Source organism: Cnephaeus nilssonii (assembly GCF_951640355.1).
Source record: "Cnephaeus nilssonii genome assembly, chromosome: 14".
Taxonomy (NCBI): Eukaryota; Metazoa; Chordata; class Mammalia; order Chiroptera; family Vespertilionidae; genus Cnephaeus; species Cnephaeus nilssonii.
The window spans coordinates 22869440-22890405 of NC_137085.1; the positions used below are offsets into that span (position 1 = coordinate 22869440).

General features: G+C 36.1%; 1 protein-coding gene across 6 annotated transcripts in view; it reads right to left on the reverse strand.

Moving 5' to 3' along the window:
* Nucleotides 1–1206: 1206 nt before the first annotated feature.
* SMC2 (structural maintenance of chromosomes 2) overlaps nt 1207–20966 on the reverse strand; it is a 119251-nt gene continuing 99491 nt past the window's right edge. For 5 of the 6 annotated variants that reach the window (XM_079789861.1, XM_079789860.1, XM_079789859.1 and 2 more), the window contains exons 22-25: nt 17959–18075; nt 15826–15986; nt 12713–12860; nt 1210–11807 (exon numbers count right to left, since the gene is read on the reverse strand). In XM_079789861.1, the coding sequence (XP_079645987.1) occupies nt 11649–11807; nt 12713–12860; nt 15826–15986; nt 17959–18075 (585 nt within the window). In that variant the 3' untranslated portion in view covers nt 1210–11648. Of the gene's footprint in view, nt 11808–12712; nt 12861–15825; nt 15987–17958; nt 18076–20966 lie in introns of all 6 variants that reach the window. The other variant, XM_079789862.1, reaches the window with a different exon arrangement.

The following is a 20966-nucleotide window of genomic DNA, read 5'->3' on the forward strand; positions in this document are numbered from 1 at the left end:
AGTCTCCAAAAGCCTGCGAGCATGAAGAAATGCATGGCACAGAGAAAGTGCTGCTTCAGTGGGGCTCTAAAGAGTGAAGGCTCATCGGGAAGAAGAGCCATGGGGCAGCGGGGTGTGACTGAATGCGTATGTTACCCAGTGGACGGAGCACCCCGAGTGGGGGTGGAGGGGTGGTGTGGTGGAGACGGAGCCTGGCAGTATGGACTACAGTTAAATATAACCGTCGTGTTTAGTTTGTGGACAATAGAGAATAAATACAGTTTAAAAAGAAGGACATGATCAGATCTGTATTTTAGAAGGATAATGGAAGTAGTGTGAGCAATGGAAATAGACAAAAGACAGAGATAGTTACAAGGTCATAGCAACAACCTAAGTAATAAAATATATTCTATTTAATATATTTTCAGCATTGGAAATATTTTTATCAAAGTTAAAATTATACATTTACAATTAAATTTATGTTTTGAAATTTTTCATTTGACACTTATTAGATACCTATCATGTAACAGGTATTGAAAAAAAACAATGTGTGCAAAGATTTAGCTATAGTGATGTTCACTGCAAAGTTATTTACAACTACAATATCTGGAAATAATAAAAAGATCCACACTTATTAGATTGGCTAAAAATACTGATTTTTTTTCTATTTTATACACACAAAAATACACTACATATATGGTATGTATATATACAATTTCTTTTTTAAAAGGCACATGTCTTTCATACATTATCTTTCCTCTTACTATATTATGAACAATTTCCATAATTGTCAGTTAAATGTAAATACATTGCTTCATTTTAAAAGAATGACATGATCAGATAGATCTGTATAGCATATGTGTAAACATGTAGCATATGTATATATTGAAATGGATGCAAATACATGCCATAATGTTATGGAATATAGTTTATATTATACATTTATATAAAGTATATGCATTTAAAAGTGTGTTTTAGATTATAGGTATAATTTAAAATTATGTAGTAAAAAAAAACACTTAAAGATATATACAAATTATACAGGCACTTAAAAAGTGTATATTCCAAACATAATATACACCAAAAATGTGCACATGGCATTATTCTTCCGAACTTGTTCTTTTAAAAAAAGAAAAATTTTTGAGTCAAAATCCTTGTTAGAATATTTTTAGCTAAATGTACAGGTTCCGTATTTTCTTCCCAGACAAGCAGGAGTAGCCAGGGCTGTGGTGCCAGAAACTAAGGCTGGGCCGGGGAATGGGTTAGGAACAGGGCTTTGGAGAAATAAATTGTTTTTGGGGAAAATTCCCTGTAGAAATATTAGCAGAGGACCTACAAGAACATGCTGGTGATTAGAGACCAAAGAGGCCAGGCGAAAACAGAATCGGGTTTGTCAGTAAGACCTGCCACTAGTTCAGAGGGAGCAGGAAGGAGAGTGCCTGAGGCCTGGGACCTGAAGTGCTGGTTGATTCTGACACTGTTACCCCAACTCGCTCTTGAGGTTAAGCGTCTAGTCTAACTTCATTCCCGTCTTGGGTTCCGTCTGTGGTCATGTCTGTAGTTTACAGAAGCAGGAGGCACCAAAAGGTGTGGTAGATTTTCTGTGTGCCTGGGATTGAAAAGTTAGTGAACTGACTATGTTCACACCATGAATTCCAGTTTGAATGTAACACAATTTTAATTTAGTTATAGGTAGTGCCTTTTAACAAAAAAACAAATCAGAAGGCCTAGATAGGGTGGGGCTCCTTTTCCACCAATTTTGCCTAAAATTCAGGAACATCCTTTACCTGCTCTTGCAGCATTTTTCTCCCCATTTAGGAACACTTTGTTTCTGGTTATTGCTCTTAGAATTGTGCTAAATTTTCAAGGTTGATGGGCTCACATCCACATTTTAATAATTTTCATCACATTGTTTTTCTCCTGTTTGATCATTTTCCTTTTCTATTTCAGAATGGAGTTTCAATTTCAGTCTTCTGATTTCTAATAAGTTTTTTTCTAACATCAATTATTCATTAAAGTCAGATTTAAAAGGATAGTTTAAAGTCAAGTAGACTTCTCAATCCAGGCCTAACTCTGAACTTTTTTAAAATTGAGGTATAATTGAGATAATACTGTGTTATGGTTTCAGGTATACAACATGATTTAATATTTGTAATAAATATATCATGAAATGATAATAGGTCTAGTTAATATCCATCAGTGTACATAGTTACAAAATTTCTTGTGATGAGAACTTTACCATCTCAACAATTTATAAATATGTAAAACAGTATTATTAAGTATAGTCACCATGCTGTACATTACATACTCTTGACTTTTTTTCTAACTTCCATTATGACCCCATTCACCCACCCCCCACCCATCTCTGACAACCCTCAATCTGCTCTCCTATAACTATGAGCTCAGGGTTTTTTGTCTTGTTGGTTTATCTATTTTAGATTGAATATATGAGATCATACAATATTTATTTTTTTTATATTTCACTTAGCATATTGCTCTCAACATCCACCCATGTTGTCACAAATTGCAAGATTCTCTTCTTTTAATGGCTGAAAAATAATTCCATTGGATATATAGACCACATCTTCTTTATCCAACTGTCTATTGATGGACACTGAGGTTGTTTTCATATCTTGGCTATTGTAAATAATGCTGCATTGATCATGAGGTGCATATATTTTTGAGTTTAGTGTTTTCATTTCTTCAAATATGCAGAAATTAAACTGCTGGATCATATGGTAGTTCTATTTTTAATTTTTTTGAGGGAACTCCAAACTATGTTTTCCATAGTGGAAAACCAATATACAATCCCACCAATAGTACACGACAAGGGTTCTCTTTTCTCCACATCCTCCAGTTTTATTTCTTGATTCCATTTACCCACTCTATATCCCAGGCATAGAAATATTTTCAGTTCTCCAACATTCAGTGTTCTTTCTATTCAATATACATGTACATTTAATATACATTTACATTTAAAATGACAATTATGGAAATCTTCCATGCTCTATGCATGCCCTTCCCTCTTTTCTGGAATGGCATTTATTGCCTTTGCTTCCAGTACGGGTTCATTCCCTGCCTACTCTTACACAGAAGTAATCAGAGCCTTCTTGCCTTTAGCTATGTTTTACGAATAAACCGCAGGGGTTTGGTTACAGGTACCATAATGAGCCTTCTGCAAAAACATCTGCCACAAGTTATATTACCTTTGGCATTCTTACAGGGCTTTAGAAATTAAAAATTAGACCCAAAGTGAGAGAGCTATTCCAGCTACTTTTCCTTAGATCCAAAGTAACTGAGTTCTGAAGCCGTCCGCTTCCAGGGAGGGGGAGGAACGTCACACAAAGCACAAAGGAACAGATGAGGAATACCAGTCAGAATGCGCCCACTGAGGGAGCCCGGCCTTTGCCAGAGAATAATGACCCTCTATCCACATCATGCAAACGCAGCTTCAGTGCTCTGGTGTGGTCCTTTTCAAATTGCAGTTGGAGCATCTCTGGGGAGGAATCGGGATACATTCTTAGGAGTCTAATGTCTTCCAGATACTTTAAATTTTGTGCTTTTATTTTGATAACATTAAAAAGGAGTACCTACATATTTGGGGTTCATCTCAACAACTTGCATCTTAAACCCTGCATGGTTTATATTCGTATAACAATCCCTTTAGCATGAAGTAGCTGTATTTTAATGCAGTGTGCCATGAAATGAAACGGGTGTTCTTAAAATGCACACGGTGTGTTATGAAGACCAGATGACACTATGCCGTGCTGTACAAAGTTTCAGAGTGGGGTACAGTGAGGAATGAGGGGGCAAATGAGTCATTCCCTGGTTCACATGGACACGCTAAACTCCCAATTAGCCTGCTCTGCTGCACTTACATAGTCTCACTCCAAACAATTTTATCCCACCCTCTACTGGCATAATTAGATAAGTGTTATTAAGCTAAGCATTGTTTTGTAGTTGTTTGTACTTACTTTGCATTTTCTATTTTAAAGTTTTATTGGAATGGAAGGCAAAAGGAGTTCATTTTGAAGTTTACGTTCATACATATTAGAGTATATCTTGTGTGGAAAGCATGTTTCCTTTAAATAATTTTTATGTTAAATAATGTTTTAGAAACAACTGAAGTTGACAGATTATGAACGCTGGGATTAGGCACATTCAAATTCTGATTCTGTTGCACCTTAACTGAGGGAGGAAATTACCTTCTCTGAGCCTGTTTTCTCATCTAGGAGAATAACAGCTCCTTTGTTAAAATCAGGAAGAGATAAAACTGTGAAGTCATGTATGCTTGTTTTTGTTTTGTTTTTATCTTCAGTCCACATTTTGTGGTCTGTATTTTTCAGTAGAACTCACCAGGGAATAGCAAGGGCCACAGATGAGCAGCTCGGTCCACCTCTGGTCCATTTAGGCCTGATGGGAATTATGGGAGAGAGGAAGTGGAAGCTGTGGCTTAGGGTATTGGAATTATTTATAAAAGTAAATTACTCGTGTTCTTTCTAGTCCCCCAAAGCAGAGGTAATAAAGCAGAAGTAATCAGGATGTGTTTAACACCTGCTTCCTTATGCTGAGCTGGAAGCAATCTCAGGGTAGAAAACTTAGTTTTTTCTTCAAATTAACATGTGCCTTGAATTTTTAATCCTAAGAAATAAGCAATACAGCAAACTTCTATATCTAAATTACTAAGGGATTTAAATGATTTTTTTCCAATTAGTTTACTTTCAATATTTTGTATTGGTTTCAGGTGTACAGAATAGGGGTTGGATAATCATATACTTTATCAAGTGTTCCCCTCGATAGTACCCACCTGGCACCATAGTCATCAAATTATTGACTGTATTCCATATGCTGTACTTTATATCCCGTGACTGTTCTGTAACTGCCAATTTGTGTTTCTTAGTCCCTTCACCTTTCACCCAGTCCCCCAACACTCTTCCCCTACAGCAACCACCAGTCTGCTCTCTGTGACCGAGTCTGTTTCAATTTTGTTCGTTTATTTTGTCCTTTAGATTCCACATATAAGTGAAATATGGTACCTGTCTTTCTGACTTAGTTTACTGAGTACAAGACCCTCTAGAGACTAGACCCAGCCATTCTGTCTCAAATGTTAAGATTTCATTTTTTTTTTATGGCTAAGTACTACTCCATTGTGTAAATGTACCTCTCATCTACTGATAGGTACTTGGGATTGCCTCCATGTCTTGGCTATTGTAAATAACGCTGCAATGCACATAGGGGTGCATATATTTTTTCAAATTAGTGTTTTGGGTTTCTTCAGATAAATAACCCAGAAGTGGAATTCCTGGGTTATATATAGGCAGTTCCATTTTTAACTTTTTGAGGAACCGCCATACTGTTTTCTGAAGTAGCTGTATCAATCTGCATTCCCTCCAAGAGTGCACAGGGGTTCCCTTTTCTCCACATCCTCACCAACACTTGTTTGTTGATTTATTGATGGTAGCCATTTTGACAGATGTGAGGTGATGTCTCATTATAATTTTAATTTGCATTTCTCTGATGATTAGTGACACAGCGCGCGCGCGCGCGCACACACACACACACACACACACTAGGAATAAACTTAACCAGGGAGGTAAAAGACCTGTACTCAGAAAATTATAAGATACTGAAGGGATTGAAGATACAAATAAATGGAAGGATATGTCATCCTCATTGATAGGAAGAATTAATAACACTAAAATGTCCATACTACCCAAAGCAATCTGTAGACTGAACACAATTTGTATCAAAATACCAATGGTGTATTTCACAGAACTAGAACAAATAATTCAAAAAAATGTATGGAGCCACAAAGAACCTGAATAGCTTCTGCAATTTTGAGAAGGAACAAAGTTGGAGGTATCACACTACCTGACAACCAACTAGACAAGGCCGTAGTAATCAAAACAGCATAGCACTGGCATAAAAAGACATACATACAGATCAATGGAACAGAACAGAGAGCCCCAGAAGAAACCCACATCTGTCAATTAATATTAGACAAAGGAGATAAGAGCATATAAGGGAGTAAAATTTTGTCTTTGATTAAAGTTGAAAGATGTGAAATCAAAATGTTAACTTTGGAGCACAATTTACATAATTTTCATGCCTATAAAAATAGGAAGTACTGAATAGAATGTATATAATAGGACAATGATTGCTTTAATTCTTTGGAGGAAAAATCTCCAGCATGAAATCTTTGCTTTTAAATTTTTACTGAGAGACTTTTATTACTAGCACGGGAATAAGACAAAATCCTAATAGTGACTTTTCAGGTCCAACATTCTCCTAGTCAGTTTGCTAATCCAGTGTGGTACATGAGCTAAATACCATGGTCTGTTCCATCTTTAATTTTTATGATTCTGCTCATATATTAAGCAAATAATCTGTGAGATGAAGGGATTAATAGGCTATGGTATGGGCTCTAAAAAGATGCCCTCAGTAGTTTATAGCCTACTAGAACTAAGACACATGTTCAGTTACTACTATGGAATACTTGGTGCCTTATGCAAGGGGGTGGGCACAGAGAAGGACCCAAAGAGGTGGTGACAAACTTTGAGTAGATCCTTAAAGGATGGGCACACTGTTGCTAGGAATGGAATAGTGACTGTCACATTGCCTGTAGAGACAAAGCTGTGTTCAGAGTGGCCACTGTTGCAGACCGAGTAGAATATAGGTTCCATAAAGGCAGTTAGTTTAAGATAGAATTGGACTCCACAAAGTGGGAGATTGGAGGGCTTAGAATGCCATGTTGTTTGAACAGGTAGTAATGTGCACCAGGCCCAATACACAGAATGGAGCAAGAATGAGCTTCAAGTTCGAGAGAATTTTAGAAAATGCTTAGTGGCCATCAAGTAACAAAGCTTATCTTATAAACGACATAAAAAAGGTTGTCTTGTAAGGATATGTAAAGCCTTAATTCGTTGAAGAAAACGCTGGTCCTTAACTGGAGGCAAGAAAAGGACAGTTTCTTACCATTCTGAAGTTTAGGGATTAGTTGCCATACTATCTCACCAGATTGGCATAAAACGATCCACTAACATGAGCCTTAGAACTAAACTGCAACCTTTTTCTCTACAATGTATTTAAATCTCTTTCCTTGCTCCCACACATGCATGACTAGGGTCGATGCAAGGCATAATGGGAATGCTATCTCAGCTCCAGGCACAAACCCAAGAGTGTACCTAAGAGTACGGGCTCTTCAGCCAATCTGAGTTTAAGTCCTGCCCAAGTGCCCACTGCCCCAACCACTTCCTAGCTATATAAATAGACAAATTACTCTAGTTTCTCATCCAGGGTTGAGAATGTGCAGTTGAGAATATATACTAGTAGTATTAGATAATTTAATATTCTTTCTTGATACTAAGAACAAAATGAGACAATAGCTTCTTACAAGTTAGCTGCAATGTGGAATTTGAACAATACCAATAAAGTTCCCACACTCTAACATTAAAATTCATTGGTCTTTACTATACTTACAACAGCTATTTTACCCAGGCAGGATTTTCTAACATTGCACATTGGACAGTGGAAAATATCATTCATCAGGTGATGCAGATCTTCAAAATGTTAACACATTTCATAATACAATATTTAAAAACCCAGCTATGAGAAAAGTTAAAAAAAAACACACCTGTTTTTATTAGAGAGGATAAGAGAGGGAGAGATAGAAACATGGACATCTATCGGCTGCCTGCTGCACACCCCCTGCTGGGGATTGAGCCCTGACCAGGAGTCAAACCTGCGACCTCCTGGTGCATGGGCCGACATTCAACCACTGAGCAACACTGCCAGGGCAAAAGTCTTGAAGTATTGAGAAGACGTCAAGTTCACAATGATGAATACAAGTTTGCCAAAACTCTAATTTTCACTTGAAAGCTAGTTTTCTTAGTTGCAACAGATATGTCAGGTTCTTATGGCAGGCTGACTTTGTTCAGTTTTGAGAAATGTCTACTAAATACCATAGACTTAATAAACGTATTTGTCTTAGTCTTATATTCAAGTAAAAATGGCATTCCGTGGGGGAATAAAAAAAAAAAGCGGATACTTCAGATATGACCCCAAGTGAAATAATTGCATTTTTGCAAAATACACATCATGATTTGGTATGCAGAACTGTTTATACGTAATTCCCATTTTGTCATTCCAATTATTAAAGCCATGTACTCGGCAGGTTGATATAAAAGAAATTGGTATAGTTCCATCAGACACTCTGAAGTGAAACTGCCATTAAAAAATATTCAGATACACGGCCATGAAAATGGCACAGTACTCACAGTAGTGTGTGCTGTGATGCCTTTACATGTGTGTGAAGGGTCAGTGTTTGTTTTTCTGTGTAAATATGGCAGTACCATCTGTTGAAAACAACGTGAAAATGGCTTATCTTTTATAGATGTTAGATTCAATTTGCTAATATTTTCAGAATTTTTGTTTGTGGACTACAGCCCTATAATTTTGTTTTGTAATGACTTTGTCAAGTTTTTGTATTAGAATGACACTGCTCTCACAAAACAAGTTGGAGGTATTCCCTCTCCATCTGTTTTCTATAAGACTTTGTGTCACAGTGATGTTATTTCTTCCTTGAATGGTAAAATTTACAAGTAAAACCATGTAATACTGGAGTTTTCTTTGTGGGAAGGTAATTTCAACTGCATTAACAGATGTGAGGCTATTCAGGTTTTCTATATCCTTGTGCCAGTTTTGGTGAGTTTTATTTTTCAAATAGTTTTTCAATCTTGTCCAAATTATTGAATTTATTGGCATAAAAAATGGTCATGATTTTGTATCCTTTTAATTTAGGTAGGATCCATAGTGGCAACTCTAATTTCATTCCTGATACTAGTGATTTCTAATCCCTCTGGTTTACTTGGTCTAATTAGAAATATCCCAATTTTGTTGCTCTCTTGAGAACTAGATATCGGTTTCATTGATTTTTTTTTTTTTCCTTCATTGTTTTTGTTTTACATGTTGTTGATTTCTACCCTTTATTTGATTTCCATCTATTTAATTTGGGTTTACTTTGTTCTTATCTTAAAGATATAGCTTAAAGTAGAACCTTAGACCATTGAATTTGTACCTCTTTGTTTTCTAAGAGAAACATTTAAATCTATCATTTTCTTTCTGATTTTTTTAAAAAGTTAAAATGATATACCCTGACCATAACAAAATTAAACTAACAATCAGTTAAGAAAGTTAAGAAAAAACTACCTGGAAAACCCCCATTGTAATGGAAAGTTAAATACTCTCCAAAAAATTAAAAACATTTCCCAATTCATTACCCTGGAACCAAATAAAGGCTGGAAGAAAAAAAAAAGAAGCCTACTCATGAAAACATAAGTGTCATGACCAAATTATTAGCAAATTGAATCCAACAATACATAAAAAGAACTATACAATAGGAGCACGTGGGGGTTATTCCAGGGACACAAGGCTGGTTTAATAGTAAGAAATTAAGCAAGCTAATTCATAATAGTAACAGGCTATAAAGAAGTTACATGATAGCCGACATGACTGTGGGAACCCCACCACACTGGAAGAGGGATTCTCAAGTCTGTTTTTTGCATTTGTTGTTAGTGTACTTGAAATGCTAAAACTAAAACTAAACTGTCTTCAAACATTTGAGATTCTTCCTGTAGATAATTCACATGTTGTGCATCCTGCTCATGTAGGTACCTCTTAAATGGATTAGGTACAAATACAAATGTTCAAGCTGTCAGGCCGTAGTACCTCATAGATTCTGGAGACCAACTACCAACATTTGTATCTTGGCTCTGCCACTGAGCTGTGTTATCACTGTGGGCAAGTTTAACTCTCTGCTCAATTCAGTTTCCTCAATTATATAATCCTGACAACAGTAGGACTGACCTTGCTGGGCCATTAATAGATTAGTGTCTAATGTATAGCTAGAGCTCAATAAATATTAGTTACTCATGTTATTGCGGATGTGTGAAATAATGTCCCCAACCCACTTAATGTCCTCCCTCTAATCAAAGAATAACAACATTACTCACAAAAATTTAATGTTTGAGGATTTTCATCATAGAGCAAATGACAAAAATTAGGAAAGTAAACAAATAGATAATTTGTAGCAAAGGAAAGAAAATTAGTACATATGGCAAAAATACTCACCCCACAGGTTATTTACACAATACTAGTTAAATAACAATGAAGTACCATTTTATAACTAGTAAAGTCACAAGTATTAAAATTAACAGCCTTGCTGACTAGGCTGTGGCCAACAGGTATACTGTATTGTGACAGTGTAAACTGTTTTGGCAAACAATTTGCAATGCATTTGAGAGAAAATAAAAATTTTCTTATGTCTGTTCTATGTGATACTGGGCTTCCTGTAACTCAGCATTTACTCCCCTAGCCTCCCACAGTAGTCAGGACTAATTCCAAATTCAATCCTTTCTAAGGTATCCCATAATATCAGTTACCTGTGTGTTATCTGACATCCTCACATATGTATAAAAATGAAGAATGAAAAATATTAAACCCACGGCCAATAAGGATGAGCATATATTAGGGAAAGGAAAAACAAAGGAATTAGAACTGAAATATGAAAGGATGTGGGATCAAAATAACATACCCAAGATCAGAAGATAACATGTCAGAGCTTTCAAGATTCAGAGTTTGGAGACACTGGTGATGTATACCTAGAGACACTAACAACTATTCTTAAGTTGTTTGTCAGCACAATCTTTTGAGTTCTTAAAGAAACACCATCCTTTTGAACTGGAGAGTATAAGACACTAAGAAACAATCAAAATTTGAGTTCTTTTGGTTAAACAGATGGATCTAATTTACTTACAAATATATTAGCTTGAAGAAAAAGGCAAATTTCATTTGGTCTGTTGGCTTCTACATTCACATCCACCAATAGCTTGTTATTGATTAGATTATAAAAAGGCTGACAGAAATATTGGGAGACTTCAGATAAACTTGCACCAGAGAGCAGTATGCAACATACCTTTCTCCTAAACTTCTGAAATATTTATAAAGATTTTTTAAAAATGTACGCATGTACAGATCAATTACTGAGCATCTAGAAACATGATATTCAAACATCACAAAATGGGAAATAGGTCTGGATTTCTGTCACTTGAGTCTGAATTAGGGATCTAGCATTGTTTTCTCAGGGACTAACCACAAATAGCTCAGAATGTGCCTAACACCTTGCTCTGTGTTCCCGTTGCTGGTCCAGCTCCTTGCTCTTTAATTCTTCCTTACCTAATAACTTTATTAGCAATAGAAAACACATTAATATTATCTTAGGAATTAAACTAAAAGCTGATTATCAGCGATATTTATTCCATAGTCTAATTTTACCTGTTTCTTTGTATTTTTGATTTTACAAACAGAATTTCCCACCAAACAGGTATCTTCTCAGGCTCCCTAATCTACAAGACTTGTATAAGAAAAATAATTGATGACATGCATAAAATCACAATCACAGTAATTGGACCATTGTTAAACTAATTAAGAAAGGAGGAATCATGTTCATTTATAAGTGATTATATAAGGGAAGAGAAAATATGGATCAAGTAACAAAATAACATTATATCTTTATATAAACAAATGAGATAAATCCCAGGTTCTTAAAAAGTCTGTTTAAAAAGCAGGTCAAGGTGAAGGAGTAAATTCATACTTTTCACTTCCACATGTGATCACTTGGGTCCTTTTGCCTTGGCCTTGGTTTCCTTTGGGACCTTTCCATTCTGACATTGAGTAAATCTGGCTACTGTAGAAACACCATCCACAAACTTGGTTTTGAAAAGGACGTTTGCATTGTTGAACATACCTTCCTTTAGGGACACCACAATGAACTTAAGGGAAATGGGAAAAAAGCATAAAAGATAATTTTTTATTATATTCTTAAAGAAGTTCACTTTTTAAAACTAATGAGATTAAATAATTATTTGGAGATAGTTTGATTCTTCAAACTCACACCCTCAAACGTAGGTAACAACCAGTTATAATATTAGACATCTAAGTTTATTTTAGCTTTTCATATTCATTTTAAGTCTCTTAATTTTACCTTGATGGCTTCATTATCCAGGTTTACATTTCCTGCTGTTTGACAGCTTGTTGGTCTTCTGTAGCTGACAAACTATTTTGTTGTTAGCTCTAAATGCCCTAGTGAAATACTTTTCTCTGGGACATTTTAATAATATCAAGGTCTGAAGTTCCTACAGCATTTCCACTAGCTCAAATGGAACATTTATATTTGTGTAATTAATAGGTACCAATTCACTGTTGTCTGCAAATAACTGCCATGATAAATAACAGTCCTTGATAACTATGGTGAGTGAAGACCCGAGCTGTATAATGCATGATCTACAAACCATGTTTGGCAGACCCAGTTCAACACAAACAACGGTTCTTAGCTTAAAGGGGCTGCTTCTACTTTCTAGCCAGGAGAAATGAAGAGTACCCTACCAAGTGCCACATGATGTTCTGATACGTAGGTATACATCTCTGAAACATGTTTGTTCTGACTGCATCTCTGGCAGCTATATAGAAAAATAATTACATTTAACCCTAAATTAATTCCTAACTAGGAACGTATTAGATTCTCCTTCATGCTACAACAATTGTAATGTCTGGCTTTTTCTTTAATAGGAGACCAAACTCTTTCATTCTAAACCCACTTGAATATTAATATTTAAAGAAATATACAATGTTTTAGTATTCCTCAATCTTAAATGAAGACATTCTGTCTGGTTCTTACCTGAGAATGTGTGAAATGAGTACGCAGCATCTGTCCAATGTTCTGGGTGTGAGAAAGATCCAAGGCTGCATCGACCTCATCCAGGATGTAAATTGGAGCAGGTTTGAAGAGGAGCATGGACAGTATTAATGACAAAGCCACCAAAGACCTAAGAAAAGTGTACAGAAAGCTGTCAAAACTTGATTTTTACCAAAGAACTGAAGCAAATCTGCTATGCTGTTATTATGAAAAGTATAGATTTAGCTAAGAGATAGATGCCTAGGTGGCAGATGAGTGAGGGCTATATACACTTGTTAAGTAACAGCTACTGTCTTGGTAATAGTGTAACTAGTTTAGGTGCCCTCTTTCAAACTTTTACTATGTATGCATCCATGTGCACACACAAACTATCCATTTTTTTTTTTATTGGCACTATTTGAGTAAGTTGAATAGATTATGGCCCATTACTCTAAATTCTTCACAGTGCCAGAGGGTTAAGCAATCCTTATGGGATGGTTAATTCTGTCAACTTGATTGAATCACAGGATGCCCAGATGTCTGGCTAAACATTATTTCTGGATGAAATTAGCATTTGAATGGGAACTTAGTAAAGCAGTCCGCCCACCACAATGTGGGTGGACAGCAGTCAGTCCACTGAGGGCCTGAATAGTAAAAAGGTAGAGGAAAGAATTCTTCCCTCCCTGCTGATTACTTGAGTTGGGACATGAATATTTCTGCCCTGGGTCTTCCTGATTCTCAGGTCTTCACACTCAGACTGAAATATACTGGCTTTCTTGAGTCTCTAGTTGGCAAAGAGCAAACAGTGGGACTTCTCAGCCTCCACAATAGAATGAGCCAATTCCTTGTAATAAATCTCTTCATCTATACTAATAAAAGGGTAATATGCTAATTAGACCAGGAGACCTTCCAGACAAAGCCATGGAGGCGGGGCAGAGGCGGTTAGAGGTGATTAGGCCAGGAGGGAGGGCAGTTGGGGGCAAGCAGGCTGGCAGGCAGAGTGGTTAGGGGCGATCAGGCAGGCAGGCAAGCGGTTAGGAGCCAGCAGTCCCGGTCTGCAAGAGGGATGTCCGACTGCCGGTTTAGGCCCGATCCGGCAGTCGGACATCCTCCGAGGGGTACCAGATTGGAGAGGGTGCAGGCCGGGCTAAGGGACACTCCCTCCACCCCCCATGCATGAATTTCGTGCACCAAACCACTAGTATATATATAATCTCCTATTTAAAATTTGTTGTGACGCCCACTCTTAGATTCTGCAAATACAAAATGTAATTATTCAACATTAGAAAATTACAAGAGAATGTGTAACACACTTTTTCTATAATATCAAATATCTCCTATATGCAGCACTAGAATGGTCACTTTAATGCTTACTGTATTCCAATAGATATTAAGAAACAGGTGGGGGAAAAAAGTGTGCACAAGCAGAGGGGGGGTCTAGGTGAAACCAAAATGTCTAGCAAAGAAAATGAATGAAATGGTACAATAAACAAGAAACAGAGTGAAATGTGCCTCTATAGCAGGTAGCTGAGGTCACTCCAACAACCTAAAATTATTTTCCACTTGGTTCCTCTGTGCCAAATGTTTAAGGCATTGAGTTTTAAACTTCCACATTCAGGAAGAGAAGAAAAAAAACCACCAGCAGTTAAACTACTTTGCTGAATAGTGGTATTGTTACAAATAATTTTATTCTCATCTTAATTATGGAAATAATTTTTAGTTCCAAAAAAAAAAGTAAACATGCATTTTATATTTTCCTCAAAATATTTTCTAGGACTTTGGCAAAAACAGTTAGATGACTGGGATCTAAACTGTGGAATTCAATTTTGGTTGACAAGCAATAGAAAAAAATTATGAATCTTATCAATAATGAAAAATAGAGAATGGATTGCTATTTTAATAAAATGACAAAGGATTTCATAAGGAAATTAACAGAGGTCTTTCTTAGTATTTTCCATGTACATAAGAGTAACATGGCATTATGGGGCATGTGAGAATAATTCAAGGACTATGGACTGTACCTCTTGCAAAAGAAATATTAATAACCATCTTCAATTATGTAAACATTCAATCACAATTTTGTCTTAGGGAGTTTTAATTACTTGGTTCTCTGCAGGTAAGGAGTCAGGCCATATGACCTTATCAATTTCTCTTGGTACACTGATTGTCTGAATCACCAAGAAAGGCTGGGAGAAACTTTCCTGAATCCCATTCATTCTTTTATGGAGGTCTCACTGTTTATCCGGTACCATTTTCCTTTCACCTCAGAACATCCTTAACCTGTACAGTACTACTGGGCTCTAATTCTTAGTTTCCATTTCTCTCATCACATTCTTTTTTAATAATTTTTGGAAATGGTTAATGTAACTATTTACCTTCCTAATCTGCTAGTTTTATCGCCTATCATTTCTAGGTCTGCTTCCACTGTCTGATTTTTCTCTAGGGTATGAATCATATTTTTTCTTAATATCTATCTAGTAATTTTTATTAGATGCTGCACACTGTTATTATGTTGTTCAGAGTCTCAGTTTTGTTGTCTTTCTTTAAAGAGTGTTGGACCTTGTTCTGAGAACCATTTAAGTTACATGCAGATCAGCTTTATTCTTCAAGGCCTACAATGAACTTTGCTAAGGTGCATCTATAGTAGCCTCCACTTCAGGGATAATATAGACTTAATTCTAATCCTTGTTTCCTGCATTTAGTGAGACTACTGGGCTTTGTGTGGATTTCTCTCACTGCTGCATTCCAGAAATTGCTCCCAGGAAGAAAGCTGAGGTAAAGGTGGGAAACAGCACTTTCATTTCCTTTCTCTCAGGCACATACTCCTGGACTACTCATTTTCTAATATCTGAAAATAATTGGTTTTCATCTATTTATCTAGGTTTCTAGTTGATTAGTCTTACATTTTTGCCTACCATTTTAATCAAATGTTTTAAAATGTGTAGTCCAAGCATGTCAAACTCACAGCTGGCAGATAGTCTTACCTAACAGGCTCCTTAAATTCTATACGCAAAGAGAGTTAAATAATGCAAACTGAAATAAAAGTGGTAGGCAATGAGATGATGGGTAATAATAAGAGTAATTAGTAATTATAATGTACCTAAGGGATTACTCACCTCTGACCACCACTAAGTTCAGTTAGGTTTTCTTTCCAAGTATTTCCTAAGGCAACCTTGAACTCCAGACCATCCAACACGGTTTGCCCCTCTGGTGGTGCAAGCATAGCATTAGCACCAGGCAAAAGAGTAGAAAAAATAGACCCAAAGTCCTTGTTCACCTGGGGGGGAAAAAAAGTATTAAAATATCATAGTTTTCTAAAATATCAAATGTTGACAGGTGTATACGCAACCCAACAATGCATTTTGTTACTCTAACTAGGGTTGGCAAATTATGACCCATGTGACAAATCTAGCAATACCCATTCAATTATGTATTTTCTCTGGCTGCAAGCACTAAAACAATGGAGTCAAGTAGTTGCAACAGAAACTATTTGGCTCTCACACACACAAATATTATATGTCCCTTTACAGAAATAGTTTATTAAGCCCTGTACTAACTTCCAGAGGGACCTTCAACTCTACCCTGAAGTTTTGGTAGTTTTGTGGGCCATCATACAGGAATCCTCAGAGACACATGACTGTACAACATAGGAGATTCAACTCGTGGTTAGAGAAGCAAAAATAAAATCTTTTTGCCACAAAATGTTCTCTTATAAACCTTGTTTTCTGTTGAATGGTATGGTAAGATGGGCCTGTGGTTATCAGCTAACCTTAAAAAGCCTAGGATGATCAGGGTGGCTCTAAGAAAAAGAGGCATGAAATCAAACCACCAGATCTGCTCAAAGTGTTGAATGGTTCTTTCTATGCTTCTTCTCATAGCCAACGAAGTTGAGATGGCAAGGGATGGGAATAGCCTTCGAATTCAAGAGAAAGAGGCTAAAGAAGCTGTCTGGCCTATCTTCATCAAGGCACAGTAGGAGATTACAGAGATTTAGGGCCAATAGGGTAGTTTATAATTGGGTAAGTTTTGTGCATACACACTTAATGATTTGAGAATTCGGCCATCTGTTCTCAAAGACATGACTAATAACCTTAGAGAGTTCAGACAAATTTGAGGGTGTACACACTCACTCACACACACACATGGTCTTGACACCCAGGTTCTCTAGGGAAATCTCCAAATTCAAATAAAGGCAAATATATTTCTCATGAGTATTTTTAGTAATAAGGAAATCTTAGACACAGCAGTGCTCCTGAATGTAGATTTACTAAGAATGCATATTTTAAGAGCAACTATACAAATGCTAAATAATAATCTACAGGGGAGTGGAAATAAATGAAAATCCTTGAAATCTTCCAAAGTTGTCATAAAACAAAAATGGTAATTGGGATTTTTAAATTGAATCCAGTAAAAGAGAATATCAAACTTCTTGTTTACTGCCCAGTTCTTAAAGAACAAGGGTGACAGTAGTTAGGAATAAAAGGCGGTTTTAACTTAGGTACTAATTTAGAAAAAAGGAATCCCAACTTTTCTACCTTTTGGCTATATGATCTTTGTAGGCTATTTCATCTTTGTAAGCTTTGGTTTCTTCATGTATTAAGTAGGGATAATAACTGTCAAAGTTATGGAATTGTTTTAAGATAATTCATTTAAAATTAACAGTTACTTTTAATATGTTAACTAATACTTATTAATTTGTAAGTGGTAAAGAATGTGCAAATCTTACTATAGAAATATTCTTAGAACTAATATTTGACCTCCGTGAGTCTGGGCAAGAAGAACCATGGAGGGTAGAATTGAAGAAGCCCCGGAGAGAGCTTTCTAACAATCAGATTCCCGATGTGAAAATAATACTGCTTCCAATTTCAAGCAGAGGGTGAGTGGGCAGTATCTGAGGTTTCTTCCAAATATAAGAGCTTGTGATCTCATGGGAAGGAAAGAGGACAAATAGTGTCCCTTTAACAGGGTAATAAACAAGGAGAAATCTAAAGAATTCGGAATTTACTATAACTTAGGAACCAGAGAAGTAGACTAAGAGTATGATGGGGTGACACACACTTACCTTTGCAAATTGGCAGTCAAGTCCTAAAGGACAAAATGCCTGAGGTCTATGGGGTTTTAATTTAGTATGAGCTATCCCTCCTTAAACACAAACCAGGCATTTCCAATTGAACTTAAGAGTATAACCTATTGCCAATATTCTTCATCTTTGCCTCACATAGAATAAATGATATTTTTGGTTCAAATACCTTTTGCCAAGCAATGTTCAGGGCTTGGTTTTTCTTCTGGTCAAGGTCCTCTATAGTTGCAAGTATTTTGGATTTGTCATTTTCTACAATTCTCTTCTTCTTCATCAAGTCATTATACTAGTAAGAAACATTTTGGGAAAACATAAAACTTTATATTCTAGAATTCAGTCAGGAATAAAGAGCTTTCATTATTTTGTATACATTATATTATGTACACTCTTACTTACCAAAAAGATATATAATGTATTAGTAGTTATAATTTAATCCAATTAAAAGGAAAGTAAATATATCACCTATGAAAATTTATAGGACAAGCACCTAAAATATTTGGACTCCACTAATATTCCCTTTCTAATATTCTAGAAGCCAAGACACAAAAGTGTGTCATATGTAAACTCAAAAGTAGCCCTGCATGCTTTCTTCTTAAGGTTAGGGTTAGCAGTGACACTAAATTTCACTTCTTCACCATGATATACAAATACTACATAATCTGGCCTTTATTTATCTTTCTTTTTGACATCACACTCTTCCCCAGGCTGCAGCCATATGCTCTTTCTTCATGTCCTTGAACATATACCAGGTGTACTGGTTAATAATGTAGATTTTGTAATCAAAGAAAACACAATAATTTCAAGAGAAACATCAAAAGTGGTTTATTCAAAGTAATGTCCATTCCTAGCTACACATTTCCCCCATCTTTCAGGTAATTTGTGGATACCATCCCAATAGAAGTTTTGTTTTGAGGCAAACCATTCAGAGACCCAATTTTCCACTTCTTCATACGTTTTGAAGTGCTGCTCAGAAAGTGTGTGTGCCATCGATCGGGACAAGTGGTAATCTGAAGGAGCAAGGTCTAGTGAATACGGTGGGTGGGTTAATACTTCCCAGGCAAGATCTTTTAACATGTCTTTAACTAGTTTTGAAGTGTATGATGGTGCTTCATCATGAAGCAAAATTATTTTGCCGTGTCTTCTGGCCCAATCTGGTCGTTTTACAATCAAAGCGTGGTTCAAATTGATTATTTGTTGTCAGTAGCGATCAGTGTTAATGGTTTCACCTGGTTTTAGAAGCTCAATACACCACACCTTCCTGATCCCACCAAACACAGAGCATTGTCTTCTTTCCGAAGCAATTTGGCCTTGCAGTCGATGTTGATGGTTGAGCTGGATCAACCCATGATTTTGTGCATTTGGGATTCTCAGAAGAAATACACTTTTCATCGCCAGTCACAATTCGATACAAAAAGACTTTCTTTCGTGCCGTTCGTTGAAGCAACATTTTACTGATAACTTTTCGGTTTTCCATTTGTCTTTTGTTTAGTTGATGTGGCACCCATTTTCCTTCCTTTAAAATCTTTCCCATTGCTTGTAAATGATCAGAAATTGTTTGCTGAGCAACGTTTAATCTTTCTGCAAGTTGTTTTTGAGTTTGACATGCATCTTCATCCAATCATGCTTGTAATTGATGGTCTTCAAACTTTTTCAGTTGACGTGGACATTCTGTCTTTCACATCGAAATCATCACTTTTAAAGTGTTTAAACCAGTGTTCACAAGTATCTTGAGATGGAGCATGTTCACCATAAGCTTCCCGAAGTATATGATAACTTTCGGCACTTTTCTTCAAAATAATTAAAACTTCCCACAAATGCTCTTTTTTGGCATGAAATTCAACATTTTTAAGGGTAAAAATATCTATGGTATTAACACCTTCAGAAAATTTGACATATGAAGTTTTAAAGCTTGCTGTCAATACAACAAAATAGCATACATATCAAATTAGATATATATCAACATATGTGTAACTCCAAAAAAATCCGCATTATTAACCGGTACACCTGGTAAACTCACTGTAGCCTGATCTCTCTTCCTGAACATTCTTATTCTTCCTCTACATCTGACCTAATTTGTGTCTCAAGTTTCAGCTCAACATCACATCTTCAGTGGCCTTTCCTGGTTAATGGAGAAATTTTCTGGGAAAAAATTTGAGGTAGGCTGGCTGCAAAGGGATAATTATACCATGAGTAACAGAACTTCCTGAAAATCCTCTTAACTCATTTTTCCTCAAAAGCCTCACATTTCAAGGCCCTTAAAAGCTCCAACCAGTCCTGCTAGCGTCCTGGTTGCTCCTCTTCTTTATGGCCAAGCTCCTCAAACCTCTCTCCATGTTTTTATTTTATTCCTTGCATAATTCCATGTAGTAGTTTCTTATGTAGACAGATACAAAATACAACAAAACAAAAGGCCATCTGTTGACCAATAGAGCTTTTCTCTCTGGTAAGGAGATGGAAGTTGATGAATTCTTTTAAAAAATATTAGACCCAGTTATCATTATCTAAGAAAAGCGAACATGTTTCATGATGTTCTGCAGTGCAAATTCAGGCTAACAATTTACTTCCACAGTACATTGCAAAGCTTTAATGGAGAAATGAAAACCAGCAGGAACATTTTATAGAAATCACAACATGCACATTATTAGCCTGTTTGGTATCTAACATAATACAGATTCTTTGTATGTCAACAGTTTTGTGTTGTTGTTTTAAGAAATTTTGCTGTAATGAGTTTAAAAAGTAATTGAGCTCATCCTAAGTATTATCAGTTTTACAGAGCTCTCATTAACTCTATCATACAAATGCAAACGGAATTTTGCAGAATTAAAGAAGGTATAGGGCATAATATAAAATTACTGACTGCTAGTCAAGAATAGGGATTGCTTCCCCCTCTGGATTTTCCTAGTGACATGGCTGACTATAAATGTTTTGTCCGAGTAGGGGAGATGGATAGCATTATCGAGCAACTGAGAGCATTAAATAGAAAATGCTGCTGGAATTACAGATTAGGAAAACACTGGTTACATATATAACAATTTTAATCTCTATTTATATCATGTTTCCAGTAAACACTGGAGATTGGTAAGGAGGCAGTATACATTATTTTTCTTAGCCTCTCAAGGTAAGTGAAACAAATTATAATAGCAATGTGAGGTGTTAACATGATCTGAAAGTATTTTT